This window comes from Rattus norvegicus, chromosome 10, assembly GCF_021556685.1.
Source record: "Rattus norvegicus strain SHRSP/BbbUtx chromosome 10, alternate assembly SHRSP_T2T, whole genome shotgun sequence".
NCBI classification, from domain to species: Eukaryota; Metazoa; Chordata; class Mammalia; order Rodentia; family Muridae; genus Rattus; species Rattus norvegicus.
This window is the reverse complement of record NC_141543.1, coordinates 37,512,612-37,538,904: the sequence shown is the minus strand read 5'-3', so window position 1 is coordinate 37,538,904 and position 26,293 is coordinate 37,512,612. Positions and strand designations below refer to the sequence as shown.

Sequence of the window (26,293 nt, the reverse complement as noted above, 5' to 3'; positions counted from 1 at the left end):
CTAGATCCTGTTTAATTGACAATGTTAATATTAGCCTATTGCAGTCATATCCTAATGAAATCAAAGAACATTGCTCTATTTTCAGAATAGTTGGTGATTATTCAACTAGACAGTACTAACTCTGAGGCTGGGTTGAGGTCATGAGGCCAGGGTTGTGGGAAGCCTGTAGATGCTAAACAAAGGAAAAGATTCTCATTCAATCTTCTCAAAGGAACCAGCCCTTCTAGCACCTGGAATTTAGTACCATGAACCCTTAGGCAGAATTCCAACATTAAGTACTATTAGACACAAAATTTATGTTGTTTAATATTAGTGAGCTTATGACTTATAATTCATTAAACAATTGAAAATAAACCCATCCTATTTCCTAGGATATACTCTGGATACATTCTTTCTAGAAACCTCAGAGACTAGTCAAGGCTCCTAATGTAATTGACAATTTACAGAAAATATGGCAGTCAAAGGAACATATATGAGATGATAAGCACAGAAGGAGACATTGTATTTTTTCAGAATAAAGTGAAACACACAGAGAGAGAGAGAGAGAGAGAGAGAGAGAGAGAGAGAGAGAGAGAGATAAACACGCAAGGGTGGATATGAGAATAAATGAATACAAAAATCTATTTGCCTGGGAAAATATAGGTAAGTGATTCCTTAGAGAAATACTGCCTGGAGACTATAAAAAACTACCTAGTACTTTGTCTATCAACCAATAGTAGTAGAAAATGCCATTCAAATAAGCAAATTATTAAAAAAATATATTATCCCTATGATGTGAATGCTCATTGTTAGGGTTTGATATTTTGTGTTTGACATTAAGGAATGATTGTCAGGAGGAATTACAATCATATATATGGTATTCAAATTATTTTTGAGCAAGGGGGAGGGAAGAATATAAGTGGGCATGATAAGTAGCAATAACCACAAATTGATAGTTGTTGAAAATGGGTGGTAAGTATATAGAGGCTGCCAAAAGATTTCTACCTTTGAATATATTTTAGCATCAATACAGCAGGTACTATTTAAAGTGCTAGTCACCGATTTAACTCCTTGAATGTTTGAAGAGCCAAAGAAAGCATGTACAAACACTCACTTTGACCATAAATTGTTGGTGTGAAATTTCCACAAGGAATTCTGGAAATGGAACCTTTCATTTCCACTTAGAGAATCATCCTTTTTACCTCTTCTACCACATTTGCTCTGTACAGCCTAGGCATGGGGGCTTCCTCTTCCTCTGTAAGTCAGTGGCTCAGGGGCATTCTTGGAATAGAATTTGCCTGGAATAAGTGAGCAAAAAGAATAATATGCATAATTGTATTGAACAATGCCTCCTGGTATTTTACGTTAGTTTGGATTCCCCTCATCTCACTCCTGCAAATATTAAAAAGAAGAAGGAAGGAAGGAAGGAAAAGGCCATAACTGTTTCAATTTTTGACAGCCTGGGGTATTTTGAAATGTTAGCTCATCACATTTTTCCATGTTGTGTCTGTGTATCTATTTCAGGATGGAATGGGGAACCTAAGAATCACAGAAAAGGGTCTGAAGCTAGAAGGAGACTCAGAGTTCTTACAACCTCTCTACGCCAAAGAAATCAAGTCCCGACCAGTAAGTTTCTAATGAGAAAACTTTTGATGCTCTGAAATCTAGATCTGGGCCAATCTACTTTGCTAGTCACTGAGATGATACATTGTGGTAATGAATGAATTGGCATTTGAACCTGAAGACTCATAGCTGTGGGGCTCTAAACAAATAGGATGATCTCACCAGTTCCTTTTGTGGCTTAGATAGTAGTAGCCTCTGTTAACCAGCTTCCAGATGGTGCTATGAACCAAGAGACATCAAACACAGGCAAGCCCTGGTGCCAAACCTCTGAAGAGCAATATCACTATTATTCTTACTTGTCAATCATTTCGAAGTCATCTGTGAAAACAGAACTAATGAATCAGAACTTGGGCTTTCAGTTACACTTTGTATGTTATAGTCCATGCTGTCTAGAATGGTCAACAACCATGACCTAACATTGTATTTAATGACTAATGATAATATCTTGTTGAGGGACAGATTGACTTTGCATGGATACTTGGTGTCTCATTTAATTCATAGGCTGGTCATTGTGAAAGGGACTATTGGTACTCCATTTTATAGATTGGTGAATTAAAACATTGATAAGTAAACTGTCAATAATAATAATAATAATAATAATAATAATAATAATAATAATGCAAAGATTTAAATTCTGGAAACCTAATTAAGAAGAGACTACTTTTTTGTTAAATAAGTCTCTTATTTAAGGTTCTCATTGTTCTTCTTGTAAGATGCATATTTCCTACAAGGCGTGCCTTTATTACTCAGGATTACAAGACGTGATTATTAAAAATCATGTTTATTATTCTTGTTTGGTTAGGATTACAGTGTAAATGTGAACTGTCCCCCACAGGCTCATGTGTCACTTAGCCACTCTCCAGCTGCCAGTGCTTTCTTGAGATGCCATTTAGGAAGTGGAGGTTTATCAGAGGTGTGTCACTGTGGGGAGGGGCCTTCAGGTTTCTAATCCAGCCCTGCTGCCTGTCACTCAATGCTTCATGCTCCTTAGACGTGTGAACAATCAAGCTCACAGTTATGCCCACAGCTTCCAGCTTCCATACCTGCTACACACAGTGCTAGACACACGGTCAAAATATAAACGGAAAGAGATCATCTCCTCCCAGTCGTCACTTCTCAGAGACATCTGACCACAATGATGAGGAAGCTCATGTGCAGCACTTTGGTGCCTAGGTTTGGGCTCATTGACTCGGTGAAGGAGAGATCATCAGTTGGACATAATGATTAAGGCGTTTACAATGCATAGGATAAATCACTGCCCACATGAAAGCCAAGACTGACTAGAAAGTTCCTCAACCCATCATTTGCAAAATGTGCACTGGCTAACATAATTATGGAAAGCTGACAACTTGGTGTATGAGTGCCGTAGAAGGTGGGAATTGCTTTGCCTGAAGGTACTTTGTGCTGCTAAGTCCCTCTGCTTGTGGAGATACTCTCCATCCTTACCACATCTGGAATGCAATTCAAAGTCGCCCAACGAGACCTGTCATTTTTTTTTCAATTTGATTTTAGAAAGTGTGTGTGTGTGTGTGTGTGTGTGTGTGTGCGCGCCCGCGTGCGCACGTGCATGTGCATGCATGCATGCGTGTGCCATGTACAAGTTACACATGAGAACCTCACCACCATAGAAATGAGGAACATGTCCACCACTCCCAAGAGTTTCTCTCTGTCCCTTTTCAAATTCTCTGTCTCACCAAAACCATTTTATTCTTCCCTACCTCCAAGCAACCACTGATACTTCTCCTTTACTCTATCATTACCTTAAATTTTTATAAACTTCATAACTCTGGAGTCATATATGATGTTCATTAACAAAAATCATAAAATGACTTTGTCATTTACTGAAACCTTTTCTCTTAAAGTCATCTGTGTATTATGTAACTTAAGAAAGTTTTGTCTTTTACCTGCAATTAGGCTGTCTTGGTTTGCTCAAAAGAGATATGAGACTATGGTTCAAGGATATAGACTTTTACATTTATCTCTTGGGGAACATCAGAAGATTGGGAAGGTAGATGAGAAATTGCTTGCTATGAGTGGAATTTGCATCTCTTTGAAATGTCACAGGGAAACACCAGCGTGTTGACAGAAAGCAATAACGGAACGATTAACATACTTATGGAGTCTATATACTCCCTCTGCGTATCTGAACAGACATCTGAATAAACTACAATTCTGCCAAGGCAGGTGGAAAGGATGAAGGTTGGGTACCATTGAAGCACATCCCTGAGTGATGCCCCATGTTCTAACTATTCAGCAGGTTTCCAGTCTCTCTGGAGTCATCCACAGCCCTATTGCACCATACATCACCAATGCTGTGTTTCGTGGGCAGTTCCTTCTGCTCTTCCCTATCAGGAGGGACCCACGCTCAGTTGAATAAGATTGAGAACCCCTCTCAGTGGGGTAGAGTAATGAAGAGATGATTGCCTGCAGTTTGGTTTTCTGTTTCACTGATCTGAGAACTGAGATAAGTTAAACCATCCACACAACATCCAATACCGTATCTGATTCCTTTAGTGCAGATTGGAGTCCTGGTAGAATCACTACAAATTGATAGATGTGGTGGGAATCACTTAAGATGATGAATTTACAGCTTGGAGTGATAACTGTGAACACCAGTTCTACCAGCCTGACTTATCAAGACATATCTATGCTGAGTACTCCGAGCCCCTGGGAGTTGAATTCTATTAGCCACCTTATTGAATGGTTGGGCAGTAATGCCTAGAAAAATAGCTAGGACTTCCCTTGCTAAAAGCATCTCAAACAGACCCAAATTCCGACTACAAGTCCTCAAGGCCATACTACTGAGCTGAACTTCCCTTTTCCCATCTTTCCACTGGGTATGACAAACTGGCTCACACCCAGTGATTTCCTGCTCTCTAAGGATAGGGGGCTGGGACACATGACTGAGCTCTTGAGAGGAGTTCAGGTTCCAGGGCAAAAAAGCCTGCCAAACAATGATGAATGATTCAACAAAGGGGCCTAGTTATATCAAATTTATCTACAAATGGGTCATTATCTGTTTAATAAGCTTCTCATAGAGGTAAATGCATTTTAGGGACCCCCTTATGTCCCATTGGCATAACCCCTTGGGAATACCTAACCATTAAGACCTGCGTCTCTCCACAGACATCACTACACCGAGATTTTTTTTTTATTTTTAAGTAGACAGGAATGACAATTCCACGTGCTTTCTTTTAAAAAATACACATTTGTTCATTTGATTTTAGCCAAGTGTTGAAATCTGACCCTCAGAAAGAACAGGCTATCTAGCAGAGTGGCCTGATGCTTCTGAGGGTAGAGCTAGGCATCACCTCCTCTGCCTACTGTGTTCTCTGGACTGTTAGATTCCATCAATCAGTGTGGTCCATACCCAGCCATCCCTTCATTTATATCATGTGTCCCTCGTGTCCTCTAAGGTCCCTTGCCTGCAGATCTTGGTTTACAGAATTGCAAGTGTGTAGACCTCATTAAGGAGTCAAGAAATTAGGTTTTATGTTTTCCCTTTGGGCTTTTTAAAACTAAGTATTTGTGTGCATTACATTTTCTTTGTGGCTCACTTCTTATTTTTCTCTTATGTCTAAATTTTCCATTATTATCCAGTTCTTGTGTCTCCATCTCAGCTTTTACTGATTATGTAACTGACAAGCACAATTATGTATGTTCAAGGCATATAGCTTTAATAGTGTCCTGACATATAGTGTGAAGTGTCAACTGCAAACAGGATATTACCAGAATCCTTTTCTGTTGGCATGCAGATTTCCTAAGCTGACTTCAGGGATAAACACGTACTACCAACCTCAGCTTCCATGTTATGCATGGGACTTATTAACATGCTAACCAAAGGTCAGTATCCAATGACTCCATGTCTGTGCTTTACCTATCCATCCCCCACCCCTGATGACTACCCTTCTACTCACAGTCTCTGGGAGTTCAGTTTCTGCATGGTACTGAGGGTGTGTTTGCCCTCTTGTGCCTCAGCCATTTCACTTCGTTTAGTTTCCTCTATGTTCTTACAACTGGAAGAGACTCATTTTTAGGCTGCAGTCGTAGTCTACTGCGTACCCATGCACACATTTTCTTCACCCACTCATCTATTGGCCTAGATTGACTCCACATCTTGGCTCTTGTGTAATGTTGGAATAAACTCAGAAGTACTGATATCTCATTGTCATAAAAACTGTTAGCATTGGCTATGTATTTTCAGAGCCGAATCACTATGTCTTATGGGAGTTCTTCATGTTTTCTGAGGGTGTGTATAGGTTATTATCTCTTAGGTATTCACCTACCAGCAGCATGTAAGGGTTTTGTGTATATTATACATACTATCTTTTTTTTGCTAATGCAGCTCTAACAGATATGAAGCCACATCTCATAGTTTTCATTTGCATTTCTCCAATCACTAGTAATATTCCTGAAAATACTTTTAACAGGCCTGTTATCCATTTGCATGCCTCTTTTTGAAAAAAAAAAGACTATTTAGGTCTTTTGTCTTTTCTTAAATTACTAATCTTGGTATTGGGTCCGATGTACTTTTTCTATGTGTTAATACCAGTTTCTTGTTAGATACTGCATGTCTTACAGATGCTTTCTCCCACTGCTGAGATTGGGAGAGATAATCAATTTGATGATTATTTCCTCTGGGTTTGTCATTTATGCTAGATAGAATTCTGTGTATTTGTTCATATTTGTTTTTACGCCTTTTATTTTGGCTCCTATACCAAAAGAGAAAAAAGAAAGAACAAACAAAAGGGAAAGAAAGAAAAGGAAAGAAAATAAGAGAAGAAAAAGAAATGAAAAGAAAAGAGAAAAATCACAGGCAGAATCAACCCCTCCCCTTTTTCTCTTAGCATCTTTATCAACTTGGGTTTTGTATTTAAGCTTTAATCCATGTTATGGTGATTTCAAATATAAGATAAGATGATGATTCCATCTCTCTGGGCTGGAAAGATGTCTCAGTGCTTAAGAGCACTGGCTGCTGTTCCAGAGGAACTGAGTTCAATTCCCAGCAACCACATGGTGGCTTACAACCATTCTCTTTTTTAAATTTTTATACTCCAGATTTTATTCCCCCCCTGATCTACCCCCTTCTACCTTACCTCCTCCCTGCACTCCCCCCCACTCCCCCCCACACACAAGGATGTTCCCACCCCACCCACCCTACCCACCCCACCAGAGACTTCTTGGAGCCTCCGTCTCTTGAGGGTGAGGTACATCTTCTCTGACTGAACCCAGACCCAGGAGTCCTCTGCTCAATATGTGTTGGAGGCCTCATCTCAGCTGGTGTATGCTGCCTGGTTGGTGATCCAGGGGTCCAGGTTAATTGAGACTGCTGGTCCTCCTAAAGGGTTGCCCTCCTCCTTAACTTCCTCCAGCTTTTCGCTAATTCAGCCAGAGGGGTAAGCAGCTTCTGTTCATTGTCTGGGGGCACATATTCTGCATCTGACTCTTTCAGCTGCTCGTTGGGTCTTTTGAAGAACAGTCATGGTAGGTCTCTTTTTTGTATACACCCCATAGCTTCATTAAAGGTGTCATGTCTTGAGGCCTCCCCTTAAGCTGGAACCCACTTTGGACCTATCGCTGAACCTTCTTTTCCTCAGGCTCTTTTCCATTTTCATCCCTGCGTTTCTTTCAGGCAGGAAGAATTATGGGTCAGAGCTTTGGCTATGGGATAGCAACCCCATCCCTCACTTGATGTCCTGTCTTTCTCCTGGAGGTGGATTCAATAAGTTCCCTCTCCCCACTACAGGGCCTTTCATCTAGCTCCCACCCCCTTTGAGTCCTGAGAGTCTCTCAATCCTCAGGTCTCTGGTACATTCTAGAAGATCTTCCAAACTTCCTTCCTCCCAAGGTCACCTGTTTCCATTCTTTCTGCTGGCCCTCAGGACTTCAGTCCTTTTCCCCCACCTAATACCAGATCATGTTCCCCTCTCCCCCCAATCTGACCCCCATTCCCTTTCCCTCCCATGTCCCCGCCCCACCTGTGATTGCTTTCTTCTCTCTCCCAAGTAGAACTGAGGCATTCTCATTTGGGCCCTTAAGCTTGTTGACCTTTTCGAGCTCTGTGGACTGTATCTTGGGTATTTTGTACTTTTTTTCTGAATATCCACTTATTGGTGAGAACATACCATTCATATCCTTTTGGGTCTGAGTTACCTTGCTCAGGATGACATTTTATAGTTCAATTCATTTGCCTGCAAAACTCAGGATGTCCTTATTCTTAATAGCTGAGAGGACATTGTGTAAATGACCTACATTTTCTGTATCCATTCTTCTGTCATGGGACATGTGGGTTGTTTCCAGCTTCTAGCTATCACAAATAAGACTACTATGAACATAGTGGAACATGTATCCCTGTGGCATAGTAGGGCATCTTTGTGGGTATATTCCTAAGAAGCTCACAACCATTTGTAATGGGATCTGATGCCTTCTTCTGGTATATTTGAAGACAGCGGAAGTGTATTCATATTTTAAAAAGGAAAGAACAATTCCATCTCTCTCCCTTCTCTCTACCCTGATATGTGAATATATGTATAGTTTTCATATTACCATTTATTAAAAGGAATGTTCTCTCAATATCAGGATTCTTGATTCTTATGGTAGAGAGTAGTTGGATGTGTGGAGTGGGTTTGTTTCTGGGTACTCTATTCTGTTGGTTGGTCTTGATGCTTTAATTTATTCTGCATCCATTCTGCTTAGACTACTTCATAGTTCGATTTGACACCAGAAACGGTGATGCCTCCATTTTTTTTCCTTTTTCATTTTGAGAGTGTCTATATGTTCGGTGGCAGATAGAGCATTCTTGAAACTTCTATGAGAGAGTAAAGTTCTGCCTCCCCTTAGCCATTCTTCACCCTCTCTCAGGAGCCTGCCTCCTTTTATGAATTTATCCTTCTAACCACCACATAGCCCAAGCTGGAGTGGGCAGAAAAGTTGGATCCTGAATGTTTTGTTTGAGGGGGTGAATAAGAACTAACTTGGGGTGACAGACAGGAACTCTAATCATCTAGTGGTAGGGAGCTATGGAGAAACCAAATGAAGGCTGGGGTGGTATTTCCTGAGCAAAGCAAACAGCTTCAACTCCCAGCTGAACATATTGCACACAGAACAGTATGTTCCATGCACATGAGCTTCTTCTGTCTTTAATTAGGAAGCTAACTGGACCATGAAGTATTGCCGGGTAAATAAAAATGATTTGTACTAAGTCAGAGACGGGCATTAGGCATCTTTGCATTTCCTTGCTCACCCATAAATCAGCAGAGTGTTACACATTGGAAGGGTCATCTATAAGGCCATCTGTACAGTAAAGCCAGGCACCACTCCCCCATGTATCTGCTTACATGTTGTAATTTATTATGGCCAATACTGCAAACCAGCTGCTGCTTGCCTGTTTTTTTTTTAAAAATCAGACAACAAATTATGAATAGATCAACACTTGACACTAGCTGGTTTGTTTTCCTGGGAAACAGATTAAAGTATTCAAAGTCTTTTGGTTGCTGTAGAATTAAAATGGACTGCTCATAATTCTTCCTCTTCTTTTAACAAGAAGAGTTATGTGAGCTTTTCTTAAATCAAGTTCTAAGGACTAGGGAACACTTTGGTCAGATGTCAGTTACATTTACATTAGCCACGATTGCTGTAGAAGAAATAAGCAGGAGCTTAAAGTGGGAAACTGTCTAATTGCATGACTTTTGGGTCATTGCCATTCGGGTTGCCTTGAATTCTTTCTTATTCCCCATTCATCATTTTGGTCTGATTGTTTTGAAGACCCCAGATCACTGAAAGACTTTTTTTTTTTCAAGCAAATCTCATAGTATAAACACGACTTCTTCACTCAGTGTGCGGTATTGGCACAAAGGGTTGGAGAGACCTCCCAAAAATATGTACAGTAGAGTAACATATTAGCTGTAGACTCTAACATGGGGCAAGACTGGGAGCAGTAAGGAGTAGAATAGGAAGGAGGAATGGGCAGAGTTAATAGAAAAGAAGAGAAAACTCAAGAGCCTAGAGTGCACTTGTGAATTATCCCAAAGGAGAGTACATACCCCCGGAGAAGCAGAATTCCAAAACATACTTAAAACACCCTGCATAGAAAGAGGAGCTAATGCGGGCAAACTAGTGTTTCTGGAAGGTTACTGGATTCAAAGATGGATCCACAGTCAAGTTCTCTTTCTGATGATGGGTAGGGAGCACTTGAGCAACCTCCTTCGTGTCACAGTTGCTTCGTCTTTTGGACATAATCAGTGATTTGCTGTGGCTTGTTGAAAGTCAGAGACTTCATTAAGCAGTTTTCCTTTAGAAACTCAAATCCAAGGTAAAGGGGCCCAGCAGCCTATTCTATCTATCACCTACCTTGGTGGCTTTGTCACCAACCATAGGATATTGAGATCCTGGGTTGGCCTCATAATACCCAGTTTGAAAGCTACTAGCCCCATTCCATCTCCAGGTCTGCTCCAATAGCCTTCACATAGAGACTTTCCCAAGACATCCCATCCAAAATACAACCATTGCCAGGTGGTCTTCTTTTCTTATATCACCTCATACTATATCATATTAATTTATATTCTATAAGTATAAATTGTATAATTACCAATCTACTCACATATGTGAGTTCCTTGTGCTATCAAATCTCCTTAATAGCACAGACTTAGAAATATAAAGTAGGGGCATATATTTGTTCCAATATGGTAAAATCTTAGTATACTCTAGTATCTTATAATATCATTAGTAAACCTTAAACACACACACATGCACACACACACACACACACACACACACACACACACACATACACACAGGATCACAGTCTAAAGCACCACCTTCCTTGGTTCAGATCCTAGATCTGTCAATTCACTAAGGTATATGAGCTTGAGCAAGTGTCTTGACCTTTTCTGTGACTCACTTTACTCCCCTAGAAAATGGAGACAGTTGTACTTCTATATCATAAGCCCATTCCAGCTTTGTGAAAGTTATTATATGTAGTTTATACACTAGTGTCTTGAACACAAGTTACTAAGTTCAAATTGATAACTATATGTTACTAGCACTAGAAATATTATTATTGTCTCTGTTTAACCACTGAAGTTCCTAGACTCATGACCTTGTCAGGTTTGGAAGAAGAGTTTGTTGGAACAAACAATGTTCACTTAAGTCCATGCTTGTCAGATAGAAACAGGGACAGATATCTCCTTTGCAGGCATTTATATGTGAATTACTTATCTTTCTATGCATATGCTAAATATACACTCGCATGGCAGTAAGATACAGTATGGGCTGATGGGAGACTGACAACTCAGTGGATGAAAGAAATAAAAGTGTTACAGAGGTTGTAAAGCCTGTCACACTTCTGTACACTAAGAAACTACAGATGTCCGATCCATGTCATCTATAAACAAATGTAGGCTCCTAAGAATGGCGGCCTGCCATGGACTGAGAATTAAACATTAGCACTCCCAGCCCTTCAAAATGTGGAGCCTCTCATCTCTGTCAGTGTGCCTTATCAGTGTCACCTGGTCCCATTTGTACTGATACTGTGTGCTGATACAGTGACTGGTATACCCTGATGAAGGACTGTCACACATGTGCTGATATGTGCCACCTGGTGCTGAGACAGTTTCTTGATTACTTCTTAAGTAACATTTAAGAGTTTTAAAAGAAGAAGCACCGTGGTTTGATTGATGTTCTTTAAATGGTAAGAAAAGGCCAGTTCCAGTCCAGGGGCACGTCACAATTGGAAGTGCCTGATAAGACTCAGGAGAATAAGAGAGATGAGCTAGCTTTAAGGATGACTCAGGTTCCCCTATACTTCTGAAAGCTTTGTTGTTCTTCACAATTAAATTGTTAGCAAAAAGAAATAAAGTTACTATAAAATGTTTTTCATAATGTTTCAATCAAAACATCTTTCAGCAGCACTGGTTGCACCGGGTGCTTCATAATTGCCATTGTGTATTGCACTCTTGGTCTCAATTTAAAAAACCTTGTTCCTTGTCAGAATCACAGATGACTGTTTGGAAGATGTCATTTCAAAGGTGGAAGGGGACATTTCTTTGGCCCATGAAATGATGAGCAAATCTGTACTGTTCTGTTGATTTTTGCGATCTCTGGAAGTAGCGAAGTGTAACCTTTTGATGCCGTGCACAGTAAATTATTGTCAGAGATAATTTAAATGGCTCTTGCCTAAAACCGTAAGGGTGGGACTCTAGAGTGTTTCCATGTTTATCAGCAGAAATTTCAGCCCTTAGGCAAGTACCAAAATGGTCTGCAAAGAAAAAGAGGTTTTTAAGATTAATAAATATTCCTCAGATGCCCCTGTTGTATGTTAGAGGGAAAGAAAGAAGGAAGGGTAGATTGTGACAGCAACTACAAAGGTGAAAGAGTGAGGAAGACAGACAGCCATGCTATCCTTCTTGCTTGCTACAGTGGTGTGACTTCCTCCAGGTACCGAGCCACCACTCGCATTATGCAACATCAGAGTCGTGGAAATCAAACTGCTTTCTCTCAAGAGAAAAACACAAGTACAGATGGTGGGATAATTGAAGTGTTCTACCATCAAGCTGTATAGATTGGTTTTAGCCCTCAGTTGAGGCTCAATTTTGTTTCTCAACATGAGGGGAATATTTATGGCAAGATGAGCTTTCCTTAGGTGGTAGCTCATTAAGGTGTAAGGAATGGAGTTGGGTTCCTTTTCAATTAGGACCGTATAGCTATCTGTTGTTTGTCCTTGACTTAGGTTGTTAGTAAGACAAGAATCCCTCATCCTGCAGCATTTCTGACATGTTTATTTTCTCTTGGGTTTCTATATAAGCTCTTTAAGATATGGCAGTCACAACCACACTTTCCATCACTACCACAAAGAGTTCAGGAGTCATAGCATTATATGTTAGCAAAATGTGAGGCAGGAAGAGCTATGACTGGCATGTGCTGCCACTATTTAACCTTTTAGGAGATACTTGGAGGTCCTCTGCTGTGATTTGAGGCCCTTATAAAAGAAAAATCATAAAACATTTGGCCTTTTATACCTGTTCTGTCCTTCTCATTACTTGTGAATATACAGTTCTCCCCTGTAAAGGGGACAGCAATTGAGCTAACGCCTTGGCAGCTGAGAGTGGCCCACACCATATAACTGATCCTTGGGCTTCTCAGCTTGTTTGTAATTTATTCTGTAAGAATTCATTTAAATATCAGTACAAAGAGGATTTAGATGGGAATGTACTAAGAGAAGTATAATGGAAGAAAATCAGGCATCAGCAGCATAGCACAATGCTGAAAGGACAGATAAGACTGGGGAGATGACTCAGTAGGTCAAGCCATAGATGCTCAAGAAACGGAACCTGAGTTAACCAAGAATTTGAACAAAGACGGGCACAGTAGCTTATGCCTGTGAGCGTAGCGCTCCTGGCTACTTGAAGGGCAGAGACATGAGCATCCTCACAAGCTCCTTGACTAACTAGTCTGGTAATTGCAGCGAAACACAGAGACCCATTCTCTATCAAGGTGGAAGATGAGGACAGACACCTAATTTTCTGACAAGGAAATTCATTGGATTGTCTGATATCAGGTTGTTGCATAAAAAAGAAAGTGAAAACTTAAGTGTATGGCCAACAACAGCACAGTGGTTAATGGTGGGGTGTGGGAGGCTTCATGCCATATCTCCATGTATGAACACAGAGAAGTCTTTGGGTTCTTCCGCATATGCCATAAGGCCCTGTGAGATTCAGCAATATTGATTATAAGGTCAAGCTGTATAGTATTTTTTTAAGTTGGCTTAGCAAAAGGTCTATTTTTAAATTACCCTTTAGGAAATAAAATAATCCACAAAGCAAACTGTTGTTTGGGTTTAGACATAGAGCTTTGGTCAGTAAATTCATGGTCCAAGAGAGCCATGAAGGCTCTACAAAGCAAAAAAGAAAAGACCCCAGAGAGAAACCTGGACACAGAGCTCTTATGTTCTTATGATCACTGAAAACGTCCTACCAGAAAATGCTAGGGATTAATTAATTACTCTATTTGTTTATTTTTGGTACAAGAGTTCATGCAGCCCATGCAGGCTTTAAATGCCCTATGTAGTAGAGGATGACTTTCAGTATTCGCGCTTTCTTCCTCCACTGCCTAAGTGATGGGATGACGTGCGTGCAGTACTATGCAGAGTTTTATGCCATGTCAAGGAACAATTGAGGGGATTTGATTGTGCATTCCAGGCCAGTGCTCCATACACTAAAGGTCCTCCCCAGTCCTTGGTGGCGAACCTGTAAGTATTCCTAAGATCCCTCTGGGTTTTGCTTTTCTTTCAACAGTGACCGTCTTTATCTTTAATAGACAACAAAGATTTGCTTTTAGAGAGATTCAGTAAACTAATAGGTGTAAAAAGTACCTTACAGAGGGTATAACCCACAGTAATTGCTCATACATGTTTACTGAATTTGAATCTAAGCAATGTGAGCTTAAACTTCCATGCTGAAAAGGCAGTAGAGAGGGCAGGTATAAATGTCCCATTTCACTCCTTATGATGGCTCTGTGAAGAAGAATTTCTAATTATAGTCATCTTACTCAAGATAAGCAGCAGACAGTTATAAAGAATGCACATCTTATATCCCAAGCCAACTAGATTCTCTCTCTTTTAAAAAAAAAACAATTATTTTGTTTTTATGTATATGAGTATGTTGGCATGTTTGGAAGCACATGGCTTGCATGAGGATGCCAGAAGAGGGCATCAGATCTCCTGGAGCTCGAATTACAGATGGCTGTTAGCTGCCACACATACAGGGAACTAAACGCAGCTCCTTTCCAAGAGCAGCAAGTGCTCTTGAGTGCTGAGCTGTCTTTCTACCCACTCACATTTTCTACCCCCAAAGCAGATTTTAACACTGACCTTAACTGAAATGTTCTACTATCTTGAGTGGTAGGCAGTAGATCTAGGTTACGTTGTGTTGCTTGTTGACTTACTTTCTCTGTAATCCAGGGAAACGTGCAAGCCTCATGCGGGTGCCACAAAGATGAGAGAACCTTATGGCCTCTTCTCTATCAGTTTCTACTTCTCTGACCTTTCCTTACACTCCCTCTTATACATTCTCTCCTAGTTTTCTCCTCAACTTAAATCACAGATACCCTATCAGGAAGCTCTAACCTATGTGGTCTGTGGGTTTTACATACTGCAGGTTAGTTATGAATTCAGCCCAGCACAAAATGGTAAACATACTTAAAATATTATAATTTTATTCTCACAATATTTTTCATTTACTCAATCACCCAGTTCTTAAGCATGTACTTTGTAGATTAGAATATCATTTTGCAGTGTCAAAAGCTAGAAATACCTTATTGTACTGTTTCCTACTACAACATGGCATCTTTCTAATTATGCCTTTTATTTAGAAGTATATTAGAGTACCTGTTTAAAAATGCTCAAGGATTTGTATACAAATGAACCCAGTGACCCACAGATGTACCAAGTTACCATAATATCTGATTGAAGGTAGGTCCTGTGGAGTCATCAGATATGCTTCTATAACACATAGCCAGGATTGTGTAGAATTAAGCCTTACCTTTTGTAGGTTCTTAGTGTTGAAGGTTGTGTTAGTCACATTTCTTAGTGCTGGGACAAATGCAAGACAAAGGTAAATTACAGGAGGAGGAGTTTATTTTGCCTCATATTTTGTAGGCAGATATGCATATGGCAGGGAAGACGGCATCAGGAGGACCAGGCAGTTGGTTGCCTTACATCCATAGTTTGAAAAAGACAGAGTGCTGGTTTTGTGCATTTTATTCTGTCTCCCTTTTTTCAGTTCAAGAAAACAGTCCATGGGATGAAACCTCTTATATTCAGGGTTGGTGATCCATAGCTCAGTTAACGCTCTCTGGAGGAACTATCACAGACACATGTGGTGGTATATCTTAGGCGATTCCATATTCAGTCAGGTTGGTCATTGAGATTAACCTGTCACTTGAGGGGTAGCTTTGGTTCTCATCCATCACTTTCCTTCCTTCCATACTGTCGATGTGCTTGTAGTCTTTGCCATATTCAGGGAGTTTTCAAATTTCGGCATGTGCTTTCTCCCTTAACTGTGATATCAATTCCCTCTGTTTAACTCCATAGCCTTCAGCCATGCTGAAAATGACACTTCTATTCCTTTGTGGAAATGTGCTTGAGATATCTCCTTTTCCTCTGGGAGCGCTTGTAACAGGTCATGTATAAGAAAAGGAAGCACAAAAGCACTGCACATGTGAGGTAGGGCCTGATGGAAATGGATTTGAAACGTGGCTTTAACTGTTTCTAGCTTTGTAACTTCTGGCGTGCGATGTGACACGGTAACATCATTCAAATCATTGAGCTCTCATGAAACTTAAAAATCAGTGAATACAGCAATTAGCCAACAGTCACACCTAATGCTTAAGTGGCTCTAAGTGGCTACTCTAGTAAGTCAAGGCTTGGCAGTAAAGGAGAACCCCAGAACAGAACCAGTACCTGGTCACGTCTCTATTGTGGAATACATGAATCTTCCTTATGTTCATTTTCATTTCCTAATTCCAGTTAAAATGGACAGAGGGGGGCTGGTTTTCAATTCTCTCAAGATTCTGCCTTCTGAGCTGAAGTGAAGGCAAAGAGAAATCTCTCTTTTCCAAAGAGAGTCATTTCCCAGAGGTGTCTGTTCAACCCATATATGCAAATAGAGCCACAATGGTTTCATTGGAAGTTATTCAGAATGTGACACGCCAGTGTGAACCTTAAAGAATGTTACCGGGGCTTGCTACCCTTTGGTTCACAGGGTACACCCACAAGGAAACAGAAACAAAACAAAGGTAGGTAGCCCCTCTTGGCACAGTTGATTGACTTTAATAGGTCCTGATTATGCTGCTCATATTCCATGAAATTAAAAAGCTTACAAATGTTATGAGCCATTACCCTTCCATTTAAGGGAGCTTATGACATGTTAGCAACATTTAATGAAATTCTTTTCAAAATGCCACAGGCAGCTCCATGAGATTCCATGTTGAAATGCAACTTGAAGAATTGTTGCAGGAAAGTCTGTCCTCTTACCTTTGTCAATGGCTGCAACCCACGCAAAGGCTGAAGGCAGATTCTTCTCCAACAGAGGATGACTGTGAGATTTCTTATGTCCCTGACTTGACCATGAACTCATCTCCATTTTCCAAAAACACTAGAAAGAATGTCCTGTGAATGTTTGGGCTTATACTTATGGTCAGTATTCAAAACAGACTACATCTTTATACATCGATAAATTTAAAGACTTAAAATCCATTCTGTTCAGCTCTGTCGGCAGCTGTTGACAAGTTAAAACATTCAAGCAAATATCCCCAAACTATATTGTCTCTGCTGTCTTCAACGAGCTGGGCAACATAATTTGGGAGATAAGCGTTTGTGTAAAAAGACAATTAACACAAAAGTAATGAGATGATTAAGTCCTAGATAAGGCAGCACTTATTATTTATATGATAAAAGTTCATAAAAAGGGAAGTCTTATATAGTATAGAAAAGATGAGTAGAGAGATAGAAGCTATTAAGAGATAATGAATATTCTTTGCTAAATAGTTTTTTCATTTAACTTTTATTAAGGGATAGTTAATGACAATATTCATTCCCTCTGCCTGCATATTAACACCCTAAATATTTCCCTGTCTTGTTGCTGATATCTTCTGCTACTCTTTAAAATCGTATGGTTACTGAAAGTTACTGAAATCCTTGTATGTGTTTTCTTTAAGTTCCCTGGTTATGAGGCAGATCACGCTGTTATGCCCGGTGGGTGGATGAAGCGGGTAGAATTCAAACCCAGATCCGAACTAATTTGGGACCATGTTTCCTGTCTTCATGTTGATCTGCTTTGAAGAACAACTGATTTCAGGGAAGCACCTCAGCTTCCTCCTGGCTGATGGCCCCTTTGCAGGTGGGGTCCTACCGCAGGACTTCCTTTTGCATTCAGCTGTTCACCATAGCATCTGGCACTCAATACATGTCAACGAGATACCTAATTAGTCTGTTAAAGAACTTCAACATATAGCATGATTAAAGCATGACTTTATTTGGGATCTCACTATTTTATCTGAGTAAGAGTATTGGGAGTAACCCTCCTGTCCTAATTGCTATGCATGTTCCACCCCATCAAAGGTCTGATCATCCTGATGGTACTATATAAGGATCAAAATTACAAGCTTTCTTCACAAATTTTGTATGTCTTATCTATTTTCCCATGTTTCAAAAACCCCTTTGGTGTGTCCTGAGACACAGTCTTAATGTGATTGTTCTGAGACTTGAAGGAAGGCATTGGATTCACAGCAGCAGATTCTGTCTCCATGAGCCTCTGACTTTTCAGTGGCCAGTGGCTCTCATGGGAGCCACATGGAGGGTGAGCTCTTGCCCAGAGAGCCTTGTTAGGCTGCCTACTTTCCTCAGGAAGGAATCTCTTTGGAGATTCCTGGTGCTAGAATTACAAAGTTGCTCCTACACAAAACAGAAAGGAAGGCATGCTGTGTTTGGGCAGAGTGATTCATAAGCTATTCCACAACAATACTTCTTATTTTCTAGAAGTCCCCTAGGACAGCTGTGTGTCATAGTCAGCCTACATTTGTCTTGTGAAAGAAGATCATACACGATTTGCCTAGCACATTCTGAGGAGACAGGCTCACTCCAGAGAAGTAGCCCTTTCCTGCCATCATTGTCCTCTGGATTTCCTAATGGGACATTGTTAAAGTTTCTTTGCTGCTATTAAAATACCTTCACTGAAGGTCACTTAGGGGAGAGAAGGTTATGTTTGGCTTCTAATTCCAGGCCACAGTACATCATTCTGGAGAAGTCAAGGCAGAAACTTAAAATACCTAGTCCATCATACCCACAGTTGAGTGTAAAGAGGTAACAAGTGTGCCCTTGCATTCCCCAGTCCTGCGTACCAGGAAACTCCCATCCAAGGGAATGGCGCTACCCAAAATGGGTTGAGTCTTCCCATGTCAATTAACTATAAAAATAATCCACCAACAGACATACCCAGGACAATCTGGTCTTGGCAACTTCTCAATTGAAACTCTTTTTCCAAGTGAGTATAGATTGTGTGTCAACCTGACAATTGAAAGTAACCAGCCTAGACACATCTGTGGTGACTTTTCCCACAAGAACTGTAGGTTGAGATCTTAGACTAGATCCACTGAAGCCCATGTGAGGTACATTGACTTTTCTTCATCTAAAGATTAACTGAACAGAAGGTGATGCATTTCCCCCTTGAGTCAATATTTTGTGGGTATAATACTTCCAGAAGGTATTTTGGTTCATGATAAAGCTTTCTTGGTCTTCGTAGAAGCTAGAGGTATCTAGAAAACTTGTTTGAAACAATGACATGGGTTAGGGAATAACTAATGCTGGCTGAAGTGAATTCACCAGGATTTATAGTGATTTGATCTGTGGTAATTCATTTTAGGGTTTGTTCTTAATAATTTAAAAAAAAAACTAAATAAAATATAATTGCATCATTCCACCTCTTCCTTTTTTCTCATTCAATCCTTTCCATACCCATCTACTTATTTTCTCTTCAGTTCATGACCTCTTTTCCTTTGAGTGTGTGTGTGTGTGTGTGTGTGTGTGTGTGTGTGTGTGTGTGTGTGTGTGTTGAGTCTGTTTAGTGTATGTACACAGTTTCAGGACTGACCACTTGGTACTGGATAACCAACTGTGGTAGGGTGGTCTCATCCCTAAGAGAGGCTACTTCTGAGCAGTCTTAAGCAGCTTTGTCTAGCACTGGGGAGAGTCTCTACCTCCATAATACCATGTCCATTAATGCTGGCATTGCTCAGGTCTTGTTTAAGTAGTCATATTGCCATGATATCATGAGTCACCAGGAAAATGTAAGAATTTGAAGCTTCTCTGTTCTTTTTTGTTTGTTTGTTTGCTTCTTTGTTTTTTGTTTTATTTTTCCTTTACTTCAATTTCCTTTCCTTCGTCCACACTGTTATCTTAGAATATATGAAGATCTGAGTCAACTGCCCACAGACTAGTGACTCTCACTACAACCCATGGCCTCTACCCTCAGAGCTCAGTAATTACCCTCCTTCTAGTATCTTACTGAACTTGAACTTAGTGTTTGGGGACTTAATTAAGTTTCTGTATTAAAGGTGAATTAGTATGCCTTTATTTCTTCTTTCCCCCTATCGCCTGGTAGATAACACTTAAGGAAATCTATCAGTGGGCATTTTGGTCAGGTGCTAGCCTAAGTATTGGTGCTACGTTAAAGATTGTCATTTCATGGCTGAGCAGATACTAAACATAATTGTTCAGTTAGTGGAATGAGCTAAGGAAGTAGGAAATTGGAGGGTGTAGGACTGTCCACTTTTGAATTGTGTTACCATAGCCCTGTTTTATAACTACCCCTTAATTAAAGCCTTTCTGTTCTGTTCATTCTTTTCTTAGCCATTTCTAATTGAAACTTAATTTGAGTTATATTGCAGATAACAGCTGTTTCTAATATTACACTCAAGAATTGTGTGTCATATGGGAAAATACAAAATTAATTAAAAACAAAACATGACACTATTCAGGGGGCCCTTGGTAAAAACTTCAGGGAGACTCTGAAAAAGTGTCATGTGATCCTCCTAAAATTAAAGCAAAGGCTACCTACGCTGTGTCCATCTCAATCTCTACATTTAACATGGTGGACAGAGTCATTACACTTGTTACCTTCCTGCTGCTGTGATAAAACTCGAGAACTGGAAACCACTTACAGAAGAAGAGTTTGGGGGAGTTACAGTTGCAGAAGGATATGGGCCCACTATAGTAGAGAAGTGTGGCAGCAAAGAGCAGACACAGTGACAGGAGCAGGACATTGAGAGTTCACATCTTCAAAAGCAAGCAGGAAGCAGAGAAAGAAAATTGAATGCAATGTAGGGCTATATAATCTCAAAACATACCTTCTCCAGTCCTATAATTCTTCCAGCAAGGCCACACCACCTAAAATTCCCCAAACAGCAACTGGGATCCCATGTATACAAATATATGAACCTACAGCTCATATATTTCAAGATACCATAGTAGCCTTTCTGAAACAATTATAGGGAAGACATGCCCACATGGTCACATCCCTATCATGCCTCCTACTTCATGTGAATTCTAACTTCACTATACTTCAAAAAACGAATTTTGTCTGAAAGAAAACAAAAGAGGTAATTGTTATGACTAGACGTGCTGGGGGGAAATTGCAGGACCTGTCCAAGCTACATATTACTCAGTAATAAGGTAAAGATACGAGTTCATAGAACATGTGAGCATCGTGGAGAACCCTCTGTCTGTGGTCCTCTTTCCCTCTTATGTACATAGACCTCTGTCAAAATATGATACACTCTCAGGTCCATCACTAGGGAATAAAATAGACTCTGCATAGTTTCTAATTTGTTCAAAGTATTAAATGGTTTGGACCCTTAACTCTAAACCCCATGACCCTCAAGTAGTTCACTTCCCTGACCATGGTTTTATTTCGGTAGGTTGCTTTTCAAGCTTTTTATGACTAGAAATAAGATAGAAATGCCACAGAAAGGCACCTGTTACAGCATTTATCTTAGCTAGGCACCCCAACAACAGGCAGGGTATTGTACTAGAATTAAGGATGAATCTATAATCTTTGTTGAAATGCTCTTAAGAAAAGTTATGGAAATGTGCCTAGGAAACACAGTGAGTCTTTAGCATAGGAAGGACACAGTGAGAGGTTATATCATAAGAAAAATTGGATCTCACATGTATGGAAAACCAAAGTATGTCGGGAATAATTTCAGCCTTCCATATGTGAATTTACCGTCTATGTTATAATAATCCCATAAAATAAGGCATTCTATATGTGAAGAAATGAAGCTATGGGGAAGTTGAACAACTCATGATGTGTGCTAGAGCTGATAAATATGGAACTGAAAAACTGAAAAACTACAACGTGCTCTCTCTCCCTCTCTGTCTTCTCTCTCTCTCTCTCTCTCTCTCTCTCTCTCTCTCTCTCTCTCTCTCTCTCTCTCTCTCAGTGTGTGTGTGTGTGTGTGTTTATGTGTGTGTATATATTTGTATGTGTATTGTGAAAATGTATATTTATGTGTGTGTACGTGTACATGTGCATGTTTGAAGCAGAAGATTCTAATTTTTAAAGAAATATTTAGGCAAAATATTCTCCAACCTTACATAACCCCCTCTATGCCATTTTGCCAACCACTTCCTCCATTTAGTAATGGCTGCTGTGCTCTATGAGGCAGTTTAATTTAGGCTGATTGGCTGACTGTATTAATATATAATTTGAATCCTACATATGCCTGCAGTGATTTATCTGCCTTGTATACATGCACCCAGACTTAATGGAATGAGTTTGCATGACTACAACTAGTTTTCTTGTGGGAGGGGGGAGTGTAGATTAAAGTCTTCATATACTATCTGGCAAATATTGGAGATATTAGCTCATGTAATGTTCCCAGGAACTCAGGGAAGCTGATATTATCATCATTTCTCTATTACAGGTAAAAAGGCAAGGGAAGTGAGCCCCAGAGAGCAGTGAACTTTAGAGAGATGGACTAGCTTGTCTTAAAGCTAATCAGATAAGAGCCAGCATTCCTACTTGTGCATTGAGCCTGACTTTTCCTCTGGGCTGCCTGCCTTTAGCCCTCATGAAATCCAGGGCTTCTGTTTTGCTTTCTTGTATCATGGTGGCTTTTAGGATAGCACTGTCCAGAGTATAGCAGTAAATCATAGCCAACTTCAGAGCAAGGACTCCAAAAGAGAAGACCCAGTTCCCCATCCTCTAGTCTTCTGAGAGTAGGCTCTGCATACTAGAGTACTTGTCTATGTGCATGAACTCAAATGGACAAAGGCAATTAGCCCGGGTATAGGCAAAAGACCCAAGCATCAAAGGTCTGAAGCCAGAGGATTCTAAATCTGAGAAACTTCCTAAGCAAACTCTGCTTTATGAGCTATGAGTGTCAGCTAGCTGTCTAGCTGGCTTCACCTTCCCAAGAGTTCCTTACCCTTAACACTGTTAACATTTGTGGCCAGAAGGTTTCTTATCACAACAGGCAATCCTGTAATCTATACACGTAGGACACTCTGTGTACCAATAATTACAGTAAAAACTATTCTTCCAACCAAGTGTTCCCACACACCATCCACCAACACTACTGTAGATGCAGAAAAGGTGAAAATGAGTGAACTTCTTCGTCCACAGATGCTGGCTAAGTGCTGCTCAATCTTCAACCTCATATATTCCATGTCCTTTTCCCACTAGCAAAGCAAGACTCCTGTGTTGTGACACGGGCCTGGGGCCTTTGTTTGACATAATACCATTAAGGAGGATGCATGGTCTCTGTTAGACACATTCTAAATCTTGTTGACTCAGAATTTGAGCCTCTTTTCCTTTGGGAACTCACTGATTCACCTTGAGCTACAGTGTCCCTTTCTGCAAACCAGAGATAGTAAAAACAGCTAACATGGGTTTTGTTGCGAAAAGAAAGAGGAGGTGGGAGAGTGGGCTAAGGGCCAAATACATAGTAAGTGTCTTAATGCTACGTCCAGGGAGACACAGACCTCTTCTGGTTCAACAAACCCAGAGATACAGAAACCCTACTGGTAGCTTTACTTTTGAAAGAAAAATCAAAAAGGGGGCTAGAAAAGAGTCCATTCTTCTGTGATCCTAAACCTTTCTACAGCCTCTGGTAGGGTCCCATGGAATCACACCAAAGACTGGACTAGCTGAGCCTCTCCTGCAGACTGGTGATTAAAGGATTTGAGAGATTAATGGCACCTCTTCAGGAAGTAGCTTTGAGAGCTCAGTTGGGTATATGCCAGGGAACAAGGATTTTTCTGAATCAAATCCTGTCTCTGAAAGGTGTGAATACATACAGAGAAGGCTGGGGGTGGGGCTCATTTTCAGAGTGAAGCGCTAAGATACCAAGTCCTTGTGAGATGAGCAAGAATATTAGAGAGGCACAAATGGGGCTGTTGGGTTTCAGGAGGCTGATCTTGTAATGTTTTGCTTTCTATGTCCAGTGGGACCTTCAAGTAGGTTACCTGACCTACTTGAACATTAGTTTACTCCTCAACTCAATAAGAAGATTATTTGAAAACTGTCAGGTTGTGAAATTTGAAAATGGCTGAGTCAGAAAATCCTGTGTCTAACTTGGCCAAATTTAAAACTTATCACCAGACTCAAATCCCCAGTAATCATCACACAGTTGACCCCATGTCACCACAAGAAATGTTGGCTGAACTTAAGTGCATTGCTGACTGTTATCATAGGATCATCCAAGAATGGTCACCTAGAGTAGTACCAGGTGGTTAAAACTGGTTTTAGTCAGTTATAAAAGTCATCAGACCTAAAGATTTCAAAGACAAGGTCCTGGATCAACACCTCTGGCTTTGCAATGCCTCCCATAGAGAGACATTTTATTCCTACCAATCCTAGACTATCTGCACATGAGTGATGGTTTCTCCCAGTCTGTATTTTATTCAGTCTAAGTTAGTGAATGATGTAAATGAGTTGAGGTGTTTTAAAAAAAATCCAATGTTGAAGGACAGGGTGTGGTGGACCAGGAGAAACACTTTCTGTATTCATACTACAAGTAGACATCTTCTCTTTAACATTTTTTGTTTATTCATTCATTTTTATGTACATACATGTTTTGCCTACATGGATGTCTATAAACCATGTCCATGCATTATCCATGGAGTCCAGAAGCACTTGTTGGATCCCCCAAGACTGGGATAACAGACAGTAGTTGTAAATACTATGTAGGTGCTGAGAATCAAACCCAGGTTCTCTTGAAGAGCAGTCAGTGCTCTTAACTACCGAGCCACCTCTGCAGCCCCAAGAGTTGCTGGATTGGAACTATGTTTATAACTAATAAGACTCTGGAAACGATTGTCTGAGGAGGAAAATCTAGAAAGGTACTTGGGTAAAACACAAAGGATGGGTATCAAGAGCAAGAACCAAAGGTAATGACCTGATCTGCATAAAAGGAAAATATCAAGTTTAAACCCTTTAAGAAGCCTTGCAGGCAGCACCCTTATCCAGTATCCTGCTGTCCTCAGAACACTGATAACCATCACCACAGTGCTGGAAGTGAGGGCCTATCTGGGCACTGCTTCCATCCTAGGTATAAACACACCCTTTGCTTCCAAATAGGAGACAAGTGTACCATTGCTGTGAGGACACCCATACATAGACAAAAGAAAACAGAAACAAAGAAAAGAAAATGAATGATTTTCCTGTTAGCAAAGAAGGCAAAGAGTAGCTTTTTTAAAAAATGGGGGAAAAATAGCTGTGCTAGACAAGGATAACAATTTCAACATAACATAATCATTGGGGCACAGTCAAGAGTTAGCAGTGAGTTGAAGCTGGAGAGATGGCCCAGCGGTTAAGAGCACTGGCCAATCTTCCAGATGGCCTGGGCTCAATTCCCAGCACCCACATGGTGGTCAGGTCACAATTGCTGGTTGGTGAAGTCCCAGGGAACTTGACATCATCTTCTGGCATCCATGGATACTGCATTCACATGGTCTAAAGACAAACAGGCAGGCAAAATACCCATGTACATAAAAATAAACAAAGAAACAAAAGTATAAAGGTAATGATTGAAAAAAATTGAGAAAGAGACAAAAGAGGGGTGGGGCAGAGAAGAGTTGGGGAGAGGATCAATAGGTTTAAAACAAATTATCAAACAGTGAATCAAGAGATAATGTGATTTATTGGAATAGATGTGACATCCATGTTAGGGATTATGTTTTCGTTTTATTCTCTTCCATTGCCTTCCACCCCAAGGAAGAAGCAGCTTTCCCTTCTGAAGGGCAGCAAGTATGTGTGGGTATGTGTATATTTCATCATGAAGTGTTTAGAACACTGATATTCCTACTACTATGACAGACTACAGACAGTGAATTTCCTTGTTTGCTTTGTTGCATTGACTCTTTTGCTCCAAATCCTATACAAAATAAACATTAAAAAATCAAAGCAAGTTGACAGGATAAGAAAAATTTTGTAGAATAATTGACTTGTTTTTCTTTGATCATGAAAATATGTTAAATATGATTTGGTCAGAGAGGATTAATGTTGAGTTAATAAGAATGGGGACAGGGTTTAAAGAGCATCAAATACATCTTGACTTCATACTTGGAGTCACACAGCCACATAAGCTACTGAACAAAAACTTAGCATGAGTGGAATTAGTTGTAATGAAGAGAACTGTGAAATGGGATTAAGAGGAAACCCTTAATGCAACCTCAGCCGAAGGACTGAATTAGATTTGATGTATAGGAGGAAATATATTGAATTTCAAATATGAAAAACATGCATTTAGGTTTCAATTCTCTGCATCAAAATTTTCTGGCTTTGTAATTAACCTTACTCCTAAGTTACTTCTTTAAAAGTAGTTCTGAGATTATGTCTTCTCTACGCAGCAGGGAAGCTGTACCTATGACATCTCGATAGTCTGGTTGTCTAAACAAGACCTGAACAATGACAGCACCAGTCAACATGGATGGGAGAAATTGCCCATGGTCCCACATGTAGGCCATAATAACTACTAAGAGGAGAACGAGTCTCCCCCATGGATGTGACCTCTGTTTGGTTATCCAATACTAAGTCATTAGCCCCAAACACATATCTATGTGCAGCACTACACTGACTCATTGAGTTGTGCTTATGTTTTTATAGGTATATGTTCATATGACAATAAGGGTTAAGGA

General features: G+C 40.2%; 1 protein-coding gene across 5 annotated transcripts in view; it reads left to right on the top strand.

Moving 5' to 3' along the window:
- Positions 1–26,293, top strand: part of Sgcd (sarcoglycan, delta) — a 564,388-nt gene that overhangs the window by 340,134 nt on the left and 197,961 nt on the right. For 4 of the 5 annotated variants that reach the window (XR_015630874.1, XM_087573563.1, NM_001134826.1 and 1 more), the window contains 1 exon segment: positions 1,504–1,605. Coding sequence is in view for 3 of the 4 variants with exons in the window: in XM_087573563.1 (XP_087429689.1) it covers positions 1,504–1,605 (102 nt within the window). In the remaining variant the exon portion in view is untranslated. 5 annotated transcript variants of the gene reach the window in all.